The 14,971-nt window shown below is 34.5% G+C and overlaps 1 protein-coding gene across 5 annotated transcripts; it reads right to left on the bottom strand.

The window, feature by feature from the left end:
- Window positions 1–5,196: 5,196 nt before the first annotated feature.
- LOC149726476 (uncharacterized) lies at window positions 5,197–10,214 on the bottom strand. Of its 5 annotated transcripts, none has more exons than XM_089890877.1 (7): window positions 10,104–10,214; window positions 9,696–9,854; window positions 9,033–9,074; window positions 8,803–8,972; window positions 8,644–8,708; window positions 8,326–8,420; window positions 5,197–8,256 (listed from the first exon to the last, which is right to left on the bottom strand). In XM_089890877.1, the coding sequence occupies exons 2-7, from the start codon at window positions 9,742–9,744 to the stop codon at window positions 8,126–8,128; spliced, it is 552 nt and encodes a 183-aa protein (XP_089747003.1). In that variant the 5' UTR covers window positions 9,745–9,854; window positions 10,104–10,214; the 3' UTR covers window positions 5,197–8,125. The 5 variants fall into 5 exon arrangements, with proteins under 5 accessions (XP_089747003.1, XP_089747005.1, XP_089747006.1 ...); XM_089890879.1 differs by having other exon boundaries at window positions 8,803–8,939; XM_089890880.1 differs by having other exon boundaries at window positions 8,803–8,867.
- Window positions 10,215–14,971: the final 4,757 nt, after the last annotated feature.

The raw sequence follows: 14,971 nt of genomic DNA, 5'->3' as shown, positions 1-14,971 counted from the left end.
GGTCGGGGGGGAAATTAAACATTCCGTGGTCAGTGCTCTTTGAATTTGGTGGTTTGATCAACGCTTATATATACACGCTTTTTGGACACAATCGCACTGACCAATCAGAATGTTCTGCCGTGTTACGGTTCATTGCAGTTACATATAAATATTTACATCAATTGTTTACGTAATAACGAATTATAGAATCAATAAAAATAGTATAGGTACAGTCGGAAAAATGTTTGAACGTATACTAAAATTCGAAAAGAAGGACGTTCGGAACGTTAACCTCAGGATTGTAGTTGCTCTTTTAGGAATCGGGAGCGTTGTTGGTTGGCACCACATCAAGCAGGCCTAATGTTTGAATATGTCTTAACTCAGATTTTGCGTAGAAGACATATTTTTGCTAATCATACATAGATTTCATTATGGACTCTTTTGTCAATAAATTAGAAGATACGATGGAACAAATTCTGGTTGAAATAAACATTACGGACCAAACTGCTAAAGCAAACTTTGACTGCAATATATGCTTAAAAACTTTAATACAAAAAGAGGATTGCAGACACATCAAGCCAAAACACATTCCGTAACAACCGCTGCAACTGTTACGGAACTGCAATTGCAAAGCTTCTGGAAAACCGCACTGGAGGGAGCAAAATGGCCTCCAAAATACTTCACGTCTGCAACTCAAACAGTTCACCTAAAAATTTCACGCAGTATATTTCATGAAAATTCTTCACACAACAGACCTAAATGTGTTTTAATATAACAGTAATGATTGAACTTTTAACTATTATAATAAACCATAAAACTAAAAAATCTGTGCCCGAAACGTATAGAAACCTTGAAAATTTAACAGAATTGGAGCAGTGGTATGTGTATATATAGGAGGAAGAGTTTTGCGAACTATTTATTACAAAACTATATACCAGGAGTTGCTGAGTCTGAAAGGTCCAAGCTCAGTAACCTTTAAAAATTGCTGGGGTTTAAGTTATGCAGGAAAGAAAATTTTCACGGAAGCAGAAATTAAAGTAAAAGAAGAATTACAACAGAATGAGAAACTAGATTCAGTGTTAATTGCAGAAGAGGTTATAGGAGAAGACAAGCATGGCTGTATTGATCAATGGCTTACTTTAGAAGATTATTGGAGCTTTGATTGAAAAATACGTTCGTACAAGAGGGCATTCTTTTGCCAGGCGTATAACACAACTCTTTCAGTCAAGTTCTAATAAAATTGGAAAAGGCAGAACAGCATTACGTCAGAACTTAAATATTCGCAATTAGGAAATGAAATTATTTGTTGCTTTTAAATATATTATTATTTACATTTTAGTGTTTTAAAATATTTACATAGGTATATATTAGATCACTCTGTTTAATGCTAATTACTTTATATAATGTCGAAACAATGTTGTATTCCAACTTGACCGAGCAAGCGCCCAGAGGATTCTTTATATAAAGTGCCAGCTAAGAGGTTTGTCAAATCGAAACAGTTTGAATGGGCCCAAAATTTGGAAAAAATTGTGTATGAAATGAGAGCAAATCAGGGTATAAAAGAACTTTTCAAAAGAGACAGTGTGAAAATCTGCGAAAAGCACTTTCTTTCAGACGATTTCAAAATTTGGAAAAAATTGTGTATGAAATGAGAGCAAATCAGGGTATAAAAGAACTTTTCAAAAGAGACAGTGTGAAAATCTGCGAAAAGCACTTTCTTTCAGACGATTTCCTTATGGGTAGGTCGTTAAATTAAATAAAGGTTTTAGGTTTGTTAACCGCACTTTTAATCGGCCTTCGCTTTAGGTACATGTTCAAAACAACTTAAAGTTGGTGCATTGCCAACTGTAAATCTGCCAAAGACCACACCAGAACCAAAAAATAGAAAGGCAACATATACAAGAAAGCCATTACCAGAGTGTGAAAATCTGCGAAAAGCACTTTCTTTCAGACGATTTTCTTATGGGTAAGTCGTTAAATTAAATAAAGGTTTTTGGTTTGTTAACCGCACTTTTAATCGGCATTTGCTTTAGGTACATGTTCAAAACAACTTAAAGTTGGTGCATTGCCAACAGTAAATCAGCCAAAGACCAACACCAGAACCAAAAAAAATAGAAAGGAAGGCACCATTTACAAGAAAGCCTTTACCAGAGTATACCTCCTTCTTAAAGTTCAAATTGGATGCCAAAAAATATTGCAATGCTAATAAATTGGATTTTCAAGACAACCCCAACTGGATCTGCATAAAACAACCTTCTTTGTACGATCAACCTATTTATACAATTAATATAAAATCAAATTTTGAAAAAAATATTTTATATTATGGTTGGACATGCTGCTGCATACAACTTCAATCATATGACTTGACAGCAGAGCATTTCAGAAATTTTAAAACATATATTAAAAGACAAAGAATTTGTAATGGCATACCAAATGATCTTTGCTGTACGAAAAACTCCAGTGCAGAAGTTGTGAATCACAATGTAATCCGATCTTGCCAACCCTTCCAAAATTCCTGTTCAAAAACCATATTGCTTGCAACAAGGTCTGTTTCCCGTTTTATTGCATAGCTGTAAACAAACATAACAAATATTTACTATTGAGCATAATATTTTCAAATATCAGATCAGTCAAATATTTGTTATGGAGGAAATGTCCAAAAGCAGTTGTAGTGAATGCACAAGAGTGACCTATCAACTCAATAAATGCAAACTGGCAAAGGAGAGTTAGGAAAAAAAGTACAAAAAGCTGCCTCTTCGTCGAGTGGATCCAAATACAGCAATTCCTTCACGTGTTAAAACTACAATTAATCCAAGCTAATTTAAGGTGAGTAACTTATTTGAAGAAATTTTATTTGTTTTATATAAAGATAAATAATTTCAGATTTGGGAACCTACAATGTAAAGTAAGGAAAATGTTAACCAGAACGGAACAGTTAGTCACTTTGACAGAAGAGGAAGGTAAAGATTTAAAAGGGTATGGCTGCAGGTTAACTTATAACTGAGGTTTCAAACTATATTTGCTAAACTTACTATTTCATTGTCTCACAGTTCAAAAATCCGGCAAGCTAGACACTTTCGGTAAAATCTTTTGGGATGAACAGCAAGTCCTTAATTCTGTAGAGAAAAAGAAAAATCGTTACCACAGTGAGCTTATCAGGTATTAGAGCAAACATTACTTTGGGCATGCATTACCTAACACACTTAAACCAACAGATTTTGTTTGCTTTTGTATGCAAAAGGACCACAAGCTTACAGAATGTTACAGGATACAAGCTTGCTTATTTTGCCATCTCTGACAACTTTGCGTCGTTACAGGTTTAGTTTGACTTTCATTTTTGATAGTTTATAAAAATATTTCCAATTTCTTCGCAGAAATGAACAAAAGCTAGAATCTACCAACCTGGCAAAATAACTGATCACCGAAATCAGGTTGTGATCTTATCGATATACAACAACAGTACATTCAAAAAACGTCATTGTAAAAGTCTTTAGAGGAACTAGTTTTCCAATCCAACACAAACAAATTTCTTGGGTTTGTTGATCTGGGTGATCTATCAGCACCAAAAAGAAATGTCGCAACAAATGCGTTGGGCTTTTACGTAAAAGGTATAAAATGTCATTACATTGTTCAAACTATACATCTTTTATAAACTAACAAACAAAGAAAATATATTTATTCAGGAATAACCATTTGCAACATATAAGCACTCATTGGCCATTTTGCAACAACCAACATTCAGGGCACCCGATCCGTCTGATTTTATTCGCTTGTAGCGGCCATGTTAAGTAACACTGAACATATGTTAAATATATCCACGCTTAATGCGTACAAAGTTTTAACATGGAGTTTTGTCACGTGAGGTCGTAGGTCAGCCATGTTGTCCCGAATGGGCATTCCCCTCACGAAAAGTTGAGAAGTAATAAAATTACTTTTAAAGTTATGTTAAACAGATTTGGTTTTCTAATAATAATAATAAAATAATAATTAATATTTAATAACAACTAATCAAGACCTTAAAAATGCCAAAGATCTTACAACTAAGTTCTTTACTGATTAGTGATTACAAATATATGTAGTAAATGTATATTAGATATAGTACTAACCCATTTTGGTTGTATTCACTGTATTGTTGTAATATCCCTACCTTTTGTCTTAATGTTATTACTGTAATTGTTTTATTGTAACTGAAGTCTGAAGTGAAACCATGTTAAAATATTGTTAACGTGGTGGCAATAGGCTTTTAATTTGTAAATGAGTCGCACTATTCGATTTCCATTTGGTGCACTTGTATGTTTACTGATTAGTGATTACAAATATATGTAGTAAATGTATATTAGATATAGTACTAACCCATTTTGGTTGTATTCACTGTATTGTTGTAATATCCCTACCTTTTGTCTTAATTGTTATTACTGTCCCAGCGGGCACAGTAACGTAGAAAAGACGTCCTAAAATCGTCCAGACGTAACCAATTATCGACGTCGAAATTTCGGTCGAAATGAAGTCGAAAGTGCAAGAAATCGCAAGTCAAAAAGACGTCGAAATATCTATAATATATACTTCATTTAGACGTCTGCAACATTACGTCATTCCGACGTCTGCAACATCACGTCGTTCCGACGTCTGCAACATTACGTCGTTCCAACGTGTGCAACAAATACGTCATTCCAACGTCTGCAATGTTACGTTGTTGTGACCACTTAAACCCTACGTCGTTCCAACGTCCGCATTACTACGTTGTTCTGACGTCGGCAATATTACGTCGTTCCAACGTCCGCATTACTACGTTGTTCTGACGTCTGCAATATTACGTCATTCCAACGTCTGCAATATTACGTCGTTCCAACGTCCGCATTACTACGTTGTTCTGACGTCTGCAATATTACGTCATTCCAACGTCTGCAATATTACGTCATTCCAACGTCTGCAATATTACGTCATTCCAACGTCCGCGTTACTACGTTGTTCTGACGTCGGCAATATTACGTCGCTCCAACGTCCGCATTACTACGTTGTTCTGACGTCTGCAATATTACGTCATTCCAACGTCTGCAATGTTACGTTGTTGTGACGTCTGCAATATTACGTCATTCCAACGTCTGCGATGTTACGTTGTTCTGACGTCTGCAATATTACGTCATTCCAACGTCTGCATTACTACGTTGTTGTGATGTTCTATAATCTATCTAAATCATTGGAACATCTTCAGTGAACTTTTTTTCACAAAATTTGATATTTATTTATTCCAATTCACTGGAGTACTGGACTAGTGTTGTGATATACAATGAAAAAACAGAAATTTTAGTTGCAACTAGTTAAGAAATTCGAATGGTGGCATGTACAAATAGATTCATGGTGGCAATGAAATGAACAAAGACATTTTACATATAAACAATCACTGCTGTAATGGTGTGAATCTGTGATACAATACGAAAAACTATTGTTAACGTAATGGTGATATGACAAAGAACAAATGTTTAGTCGTTTTGGTTATCAATAAAAACCAAAAATTTAACAAAAAAACAGAATAAAGAACAGCACAGTCATTGGTAATGAGCATTCCCAAAGGTTAAATATATAAAGTAAAACCAATACACAAAAACTAAAATAAAAATACCTACAATTTATCGTGTTATTCAATTACAATAGGAGCATAACTCTAATGGATCAGCATGCGAGTTATAAAAAATTATTTAAGACAATTTGTAAATATGTATATTTCATAAATTTTGCTAACATTTTTACTTTAACTAAACGTGTTTGTTTTTTTCGCTAGTTCAGATAACATTATTAACGCGCTAATTAAGTAATGTCAGGTGATAATATGAATTAACTCATTAGGGATGAGTAATGCAAATATGCATTTTGAAACAAGTATTTAAAAAGTTTATTCATAGTTGGTAAAAGTTCTTACAGTTGGTTTTATTTGAAAGAGGAAGGAATTATCAACCAATAAAACGTTTGAAAAAGTCATCATAGCATTTAAAAGTTTTTACCAAACTTGATTTGAAAACCATGATTTCTTAAGAAATGGGTCTATATTCTGACTAAAAATTAAGGTTTTAACGTCATTCCGAATAAAAGCGATTTTATTTAATCTCTATGTTGCTCAGAGGCTTCTCCGTTTAAGTCACCGGTTAAAAATGCGGTTTTGCGTAAAAAAGGCTATATCAGCTGTTTTTACAAGTTTTTTAGGTATTATGAAGCAATTTTTACATAAGTTATGTTTTTGTGTGTATATTATCTAACTTCATTTTGCTTCTACATGTGGTTTCTACTTTTACATTCATAATAAATCGTTTTTGGCAAGTTTTGTTAAGATTTTAGCGAAAATAAACTTTCACAAAATAACGTCATCAGGTTATAAGTGACGTAATTAATCCCTTTGACGTCACCAAGTCAAACAATCATTTCAGTTAGGTAGTAAACATACCAGGAATCAAATTTGCACTAGATTCTTATGTATTTTTTCCCTAAAAACTCAAATTACACATAAATACAAGATTTCTGATGACATCATTAGAGCACGACCGATTATCGCTTTGCCGATATATCGGCCGCATTTTTGGTGATTTATCGATTATCGGCAAGAGCATAAAATGACCGATATTATCAGCGCTAAGTAACCAGATGGCCAGCAACGTGCGTACGTAAGAATTAATGCAGAGCGCTACCTTGTTCATAAACGTAAACTCATTCGCATAGCTAATTCAACTTGTTCGTAACAATCTAACGTATTAAACTAGGTCAAAGCGTTTGATCACGCGTCCACCGCATATCATGTTTATCAGGCGCGCGTAACGTCGAGGTTACTTTAGGTCACTTATGCGTCTTTCTTGAGCGTCAACGTGATACACGAATAAACTGCATTAGCTAATAAATATAATGTTTGTTTAATGGAGAGGAGGTAAAATTTATTTAAAAACAATTAAAAATTTACCAATTAATTAATTACAAGTTCACTAACAACTAATTAATAATAATTAAGCCTGCAGTTTGAATTTTATCGGCTACATCAGATTTTTCGGTTTTATTCAGTCAAGTTTTTAGGTGCATTAAAATATCGGTTATCGGCAATTGAAATTTACAAAATATCGGTATCGGTTTAAAAAAAGCAATATCGGTCGGGCTCTAGACGTCATTCAAAATTTGATAACATCATTAAAAAAATCAAAATACCATGTAGCAAATTTTCCAAAGAACAAAGGTCTAATTGATCGCTTTTGGCTGCCACAAACGCCTGTGCCGCTAGAGAGCAAAATGTGAGTCGGTTTAAAAATAGGAAATTTCTTAAAATATATCTCGTCACCAAAGGGTTAAGCAAGCTGTTGCAAACATTTGAATTTATTTGGTACTTATAGAGCTTTAGGTTTAAACTTTAAACATGTGTTTTTACCCTTCCCCAAAATTCCTTTTTATCAGACTAGCCTCTCGTATTTTAAGGGTTAATTCCACGTTAATTAAGTTAGGCACCAAAAATTATATAATTATGACCCAACGATGTACATAGGGGGGCAAAGGGAAGCGTTCGATAATTTTTTCCTTCTATTTTTATTTAATTAAAATAGTTTTTAAGAACAGCTCTTTAGATTATTTAGGTTTAGTAATCCCGGTATATTAAGATACGGTAATCAAGGTGAGCGAGGGGGTGTTTTAGTCGAAAAAGTGTAATATTTGACTAAAAAATTTATACTCATATGCACTTTTTGCATCTGCGTAGAGTACCGGAAGTGGAAATACATCACGCCGCCGCCCACAATAAAAAAAGTTTGTCGCTGTGTTTAACATTATTGCAATGATTGGTATTAATAGTTTAAAGTACACTTTGGTAATATCGCGTTTGATCAAACTAGAAAGCACTATGTGACAGTCTGTCCAAATGCAAAATTACAAATCTTTTCTAGACATCAAGGTATAATAAATATTGTTCTTCCAGACTAAAATAATTTTTTTTATTTAATACTTCAAAATCGAAAAGTTTATGTTTTCTGTTTTTAATTACCCCACTTGACTGTAAAGATTTTGCTTTATATAATAATTTTGGGAACACTGTTTTGTTGCTTACAATGATAATTGTTTGTTTTGTTATTTTATGAAAATGTTTTAACTTAAAAGAATAAGGTTTTTTTTTCTTCTGAACATTCTACTGTGTGAGGTTGATTCTTTCATCAGAAATGGACCCACCTTTACGGGAAGGAGCATGCTTCAGGTAGTTTCCTACACGACTTTTGTATTCTTGGTCGGAAAACTTTGGAAAGCTTTCCCTCACGCATTCTGTAAACAGAAAAGTTAAAACCATGTTTCAAGGAGTCATCCTACACCATACTATTTTTTTAAACTCACCCAAAACAATTTCATACAGATTCGAGTTTGTGAAAGCTATTTTTCCATTGGTTCCATTTAAATTCATGCGTGACATCAGTCGATTGGAGAATAATCTAAATAAAACAGGGTTTCAATTTTACAGGTTTGTATTAATTAGTTAGTCAAGCCTTCCTTAAACCAAAACAAAGTGAACAAGCAGTTAAGCTTCAAACAATTGTTCATATAAACAAAGAAACTTGTTAAAAGGGACCACACCCAAACCTTATTTAATACATTATTGAGAAAATATGACACCCTTGATATAGCAATAACAAAATTCAAAACAATTTGACTTACTTTTTAAAAATCGCATGCAAACAATCCCTCTCGTTTACACCCCCTGTTACTTTCAGTTGTGCAATCTAAAACAAATAAACAGATGTGAGAAAAGAAGCAACAGTTCACTAGACTATTTTTCCTAGCACAATTTAACTAAAGAGATATTTTACTTCTTACAAGACTATCTTTCTTTTCTTTAATCTCCATGCTTGCTTCAAGCTCTCTCAGTTGTTCTGCATTTTCTGCGGGTTTAATGTTAATAAGAGCTGAAGGTTGAACTGTTCCACCAATATTCTTTAGATTATCTCGTATTTCTACGAGGAGAGAAAACACCTTTCTTTGAAATTCTATTAAATTTTGAGAGAAGTAAAATTATACAAGCTACTTTACACTAAGTCTGTACTCACTTGAATCAGACAGTGCACGCCTTTCATGCTTTCTGAGATCTGCTGCTTATAATACAAAGAAAACTGGTTAAATAAAACAAATTTATGAAGCTGCAACAGTCAGTGATTGAATTTTATTAAAAACATGCTATAGGTTATAGCTTGCAAAAAAACACTATTTTACACTGTATTATAGTACATAGGAATGTGCTGAGGTCGTAAAAGCTCGGGTCAGGAGCCCGAGCACCTATGACGTCATCAAGGAGAAAGGCGTTTGAGAATACGTTCCTATTCATTATGAAATGTCATAATTAATAATTATGTTACAATAAGACATGTGAAGTAACAACTGAACAAAAAAAGGTTCAAAATGCAACACGGCAATGCTTGTTATTCGATCGATTTCGTTACCTGATAATTACGAACACGCGACAAACATAAAATCGTAGTTTTAACAACCTTTCTATCTCACAGTATTTCAATGTTGCGAGCAACATTATAGCAATAACATAAGGCTCAGCGCTCGGCCCAGATTTCACCCGAGCGTCAAAAAGGAGACGCTCAGACACGAGCTTTTGAGTTCTGGCTCGGCACATCTCTAATAGTACATGATGCAACAAACACCAATTAATAGGTACTAAAATAGAAAAATCACCAACTCAAATATACCAATGGAAATCAAACCTGGCGCAGATAAAACTGATGAGCAAGCGGGGCTGGAACAGCTGGACATGAATGAGCAATTGTTATCTTCACGATCAGGATCATTATCACTTAATACGGGAATTGTATCGTCATCGCTTTCTTCATTGTCAAGTGGTGGCAACGTAAAACTTCCAGGATCTAATTGAGAAAACAAATGATTTATGAAGTGGAAGGTGTGTAGTTTTAGTCCAAGTTTAAAGTTATGAGAATGTAAAAGTTATGAAAATATTCAGATAACAAAAGTTAGGCTTTTGCAACAAATACAGGGTAAGAATCAGCAGCAAAAAATGTATTGCAAAACTGTTACAACAGAAATGTTGTAGCAGAGGTAATAATATTAATCTAACCTAAAAGCAGTAACAAAATTAATTTAATAACAAAATATACCAATTCGAGCCTTTTTATACGTAGGAGGTTCATGTTCATTTTCCGTAATCCCAGAAGAATAATCTAAAAATCCCAGATGAATAATATTTTAATAACTATGTAGAATAAATTATAGTCAGTCATTTGTTTTTGTTTGCGTTTACGAACATCGCTGATTCCTATCTCTGAGACGTCTGTTTCTTCAGCCGATGTATCATTGTACTTTTCGCAGTCGCTTTTATTATCTGTTTAAAATTAAATTCATGTTTTTTTTGGAAATGCCTTCCTTGTCACATTGTACATGTATTTCCTGTCACATATTTACCTGAAGAAAACTTTACTTTTATAATGTTAAACTGTTGCCAGCTTTCTGCAGGAGGAACTTCCTTTTCTAATAATCTGAAGGAATTTTTTTCCTGTGTAGGCCACCAAATAGTGTTTTCTAATAAATTTACCCAAGACTGTGGAATTACCCCCTCCTCTTCAACATTGCCCTCCTTCCATGCTGCCAACACCCATCTTTTTAATAACATTATTTTTTAATTCTGTTAATATCTCAGTAGCTTTTATCCTCTGAAACAAATACAAACATACTTATACAGCAATAAATTTCAATCAAAATCAATAAAGAAATGCCACAAATCAAAACTAAGAAAATTTAACAGATTCTTAGTCAGGCTGGGAAAAACCTAAAAATTGAAAGCATCTTGCTGGCAACCTCAAAGTAACACGTAAATTATTTTTGTGCCGATTATTCTCACAATAGCAGTTGAATGCATTTAATGTGTTAGGGAAGTGTGTTGGCAGCGGTGTAAAAAGTGCCTATTTTCGATGCCGCCGGCATCGGCCGGATTTTTTAAAAACTGCCGGCGTGGGAATCCGGAATTTATTTACTTGGCCGGCTGCGTAACATCTCGTTTCGTGTTAACGTATGCGTAAGTTACCTATTCGTGCAGTTCTGACGTAACAAACAGCTTTATATTATCATAAATCCGGCATATATGCGGAGACAATGGCAATTGTGACGTAACATTACTAGCTATGTCGTAATGCACTTGCGGTATTTGATTGCGCCATAATAGGGATTGTGACTAATGTAATGTAATACGTAACAATACGAACAAATATTTCAACTCGTGTTACGGAATATAAAACACAGACAATCTTAAAGCACTATTAAATTCCCGGTAATTATTATTACAAAGAAAATTAGTTGCAGGTAGAAACATGTTTTTTTAACTGTAGTTGGTAATCGTCGATTAGTTTTACAGTTTTATTAAAGTAGCAATCCTAGTAGAGTATTCCTTGCTTAAACTAGCGTCTGTTATTACTTTCAATGATTGACACGTTTTTAATTAAATTCTTACGCTACGAAGGACCGGGGAAGAAATCGTTGGCTTATATCCAAAAGCCTCGTACATGGTGAAAGCGGCACACGAACGCGGGGCTAGATAGAGAGGCAAAATTTGACGTCAGAACACACGCGCCGCGCCGGGAAAACTGCCGGAAAAATATAAATGCAAACCGGTATCGGCCGGATTTTTATTTTTTACATGCCTGTGTGTTGGCTTCAGATAACATTTGCGCATTTACTGTGAGGGACATTCTGGTATTCAATCGACCGTTGGTATTGTATAGACATTGTTTTTAACGCTACAAAGCGACGCACACTGAACATATAAACAAGTGTTAGCATGGTTCAAACCTGCGTTAAGTTAAGCAAGATTTATTAAAGCCTTCACGCAAGGTAAAAACATTTTTCCCATCCTGATTATAGATTATATATATACATACTGTAGTAATGGCATAAGCGTGAAATGGAGTTTTTAACAATTTACAGATAAATGTAAAAGTGGGATTAAAACATACCCTGTTTTATATGGCAAACAGACTACTTTTTGAGTAAGTTCATTTCTGCACAGCCTACAACATTTTCGGGACTTAAGATTACAAGTAAAATATATGTTCAGAATTTTTGAAGGAATCGGAACATCAAAAAAGTTTCTCATTGAAGAAGGACACAAAATGTTACATAAAAATAAATCTTTCGATAATTGCTTTTTCACAATTGCAAACTGCCTAGAATGTAACAAAAAACAACCATCTTTAAGTGAAGTTGATATATATATTGAGATAGGGTTACACTCTAAAGAAGGTGAAACATTTTGCAGTTCCAACAGTCGTTTCACTATTTGCACATCTGGACTTTTTGAATTACGAACCAAGTTTTTTAAGGTACGAAGATAGTTTTCAAACGGAAAGGCAGATATGTCGTGTAAAGAACATTTAAAATATTTAGCATCATCAGCTAAATGTCTTACACAATGAACATTGTACACAGTAAATGTTTCACCATAAACTGTCTGACTAGTTTCTACAAAGTATTTACAAAGCTTTCTAGCGTATGCAAGTTTTTTTGTTCTAAAGTCACCAGGATGAAGTAAAATTATCATTGCAACTGTTAAACTTAAGAAATGGAAATATATTTGATTGCTAACAACACCTTTCAAAACGACAATACTTGTATAAAGTAAAAACTGCCGAAATTCAGTGGCTTTCCATCTATCTAACTCATCCAAGCTTCTTGGCTGTCGCGCGAACTCTCTTGGAAGCCTTCCACGTAATGACAATAATCGATTAGACAAAATATTTCGTACAGTAACAGTTAATCTAGAAGGTTTTGGTCCTTTCTTTAAAAACATTAAGATGCGACGTACCACTCCAAGACAGATTAAATGCATATAGTCCAAGGAGAATCCATCTATACAAGAAATACCATATCTAACAAGTGGTGATAAAGATTTTTGATGATCAGAATATCCCTGATTATTAAATTGGCATTCAGTACGCAGCTCTGAATCTACTTTTTCATTGTAAACTACCCTGCCACACCACGTACCTTTTACAGTACAGCGCTCACAACCGTAATAGGAATTGTGATTGCGAATACCTTTTATCAATGCTCGAGCTGGAGCATCACACACAAATGCTAAAATATCCACATAGAACGTATGGCCTTGATAGGAAAAACCATTTTTGAGTTTATGATACTCATTTAAAAATTCACACAAGTACTCTTCTATTGGACTAGGTTTACAATTGCCATAGAACAATGCAACAACAAAAGGCTGAAAGTTAGCAAAATAACACAAAATTGGCCATATTTGTGAATTGGAGGATTTGAACAAAGGAAGACCATCAATGTTCAATTTAATCTGCAGGATACTTTCCACTGACGGTGATTTTTGAACATACAAATCAAGACATCTGTATAAACCATACTCTAAGCCCAAGTAAATATAAGAACCCATACACTTTGACAACGTAGAAACATGTCTAGGAGTATGCATAACAGTTCTCGAATCGGCAGGCAGATCCATACCTTGTTTACGTAGTATAGATAAAAGACCGTTTAAACCTGATCGTGTAATATGGTGGGTTGAAGACCACTCCGCTAATTCTCTGGATAATGAATTAGTTTCACGAGAATAAGAACTATTCATTTCAGCACAAACAGCGTTTTTTTGAGTTGGCATAGGAACATTGCAATTATCCTCATCAGAACTGCTGCCTAAGCTATCAGTATCAGAAGTATACAAATATGAATTAGTGTCAGTATCAACCTCTCGTAAATCATCAGTGTTCGACTGCGCATGACTTATTTGAAAAAATTCTGGAGCATTGGAAGTCACTGATTTAGAACCACTTTTGTTCTGTTTAAGTACACCATTGCAGTTATCAAAATTTTCGTCAGAATCTGAATCGACAATTTTGGCAATTTGTTTTTTCATATACCTATATCGCTTATAATATGCCATCCTTCACAAACATGAATCAGATATCGATTAAATTAATTAAAAAAAAGCATTCTGCATAAAAACTGAAAAGGTAGAAAATCTTAAACTTAAACACTCACCACGACGACTATACAAAACCGGCTCTCCAATGGAGTACGCGCATGCACCGAACATTGGTTTAAAACTGAAACCAGACGACGAGAAGGAAGCTACGGGTGCCGTCAGGATTTTCAATTCCGACACGTAATAAAGTTGCATTGTTGCGTATGTCATTCCCGCCAAAAATAGGCATCTCTGATTGGTTAGTACACAAGTAATAAACCAATGAGCAGGTGTTTGATGATGTGACGTCAAAGTTTTTATCGATTGGTTGTACTTGTAATCAGAGTCCGTACTGCGTTTATATATGGACTCTTCCGAATATCGGATCGCTGCTGGACGCTCATCCTACCATTTTAGGCGTAGGCCGTTTTGTTCAAAGACACAAAACAACGATTGCTTTAATTCAGTGATCCCTAATGGGTTATATAAATTACACTATAAAAGAATAATCACCCACAAAGCTACATATATGTAGTAACTCGATAGCGGGCACGAGGTATGTGAAACAGAAAAAATCCGTATTATAACAGCTGTCGATGTCTTGCCACGTAAGAATATATACGTTACACCCCTTTATTCATATTAAGACCATATATTCCACAGGTTACCCGTAACAGGAAATAACCACGTTTTGTGTTAGGTCACGTTTTCTTACGTTTCACATTGACCTGGGTCATGCCAGATCATCGCCACAACCCTTTTATACTGGGGATTTTCAAATTTGAAACTGACCCTTATCAAAAAACGTCGAAGAGAGTTTGCTTGTGCAGTTGTTGCAAAAATGTTTAAACCCGCGTGGTGTCGCTCATAAGAGGTTTGGCTTCGAGTGGTTTACAGCGTGTGAGCCTCTTTGCCGCAGTAGGCGGAAGAATATAATTCCGATTGTCATTTTGAAATATCTTGTCTTGATTATCAGAACAACTCGCTATAGTGACCAGGGTTTGAGGATCATGAAACATGCTCGAGAGAAAACTGTGAAGTTTGAGAAGA

The sequence above is a fragment of the Ciona robusta genome, chromosome 12 (genome assembly GCF_009617815.1).
Source record: "Ciona robusta chromosome 12, ASM961781v2".
Taxonomy (NCBI): Eukaryota; Metazoa; Chordata; class Ascidiacea; order Phlebobranchia; family Cionidae; genus Ciona; species Ciona robusta.
The sequence above is the reverse complement of the archived record's forward strand: the minus strand, read 5'-3'. Positions and strand labels throughout refer to the sequence as shown.

What these genes read in the sequence shown, in the direction of transcription:
- LOC149726476 (XM_089890877.1), bottom strand. Translation starts at nt 9,744, where the DNA reads ATGTCCAGCTGTTCCAGCCCCGCTTGCTCATCAGTTTTATCTGCGCCA. An exon ending in ATCAGTTTTATCTGCGCCAG is followed by an intron (nt 9,075 to 9,695) that starts GTTTGATTTCCA and finishes TATTATAAGCAG; the next exon opens with CAGATCTCAGAAAGCATGAA. An exon ending in AAGAAAAGAAAGATAGTCTT is followed by an intron (nt 8,709 to 8,802) that starts GTAAGAAGTAAA and finishes TATTTGTTTTAG; the next exon opens with ATTGCACAACTGAAAGTAAC.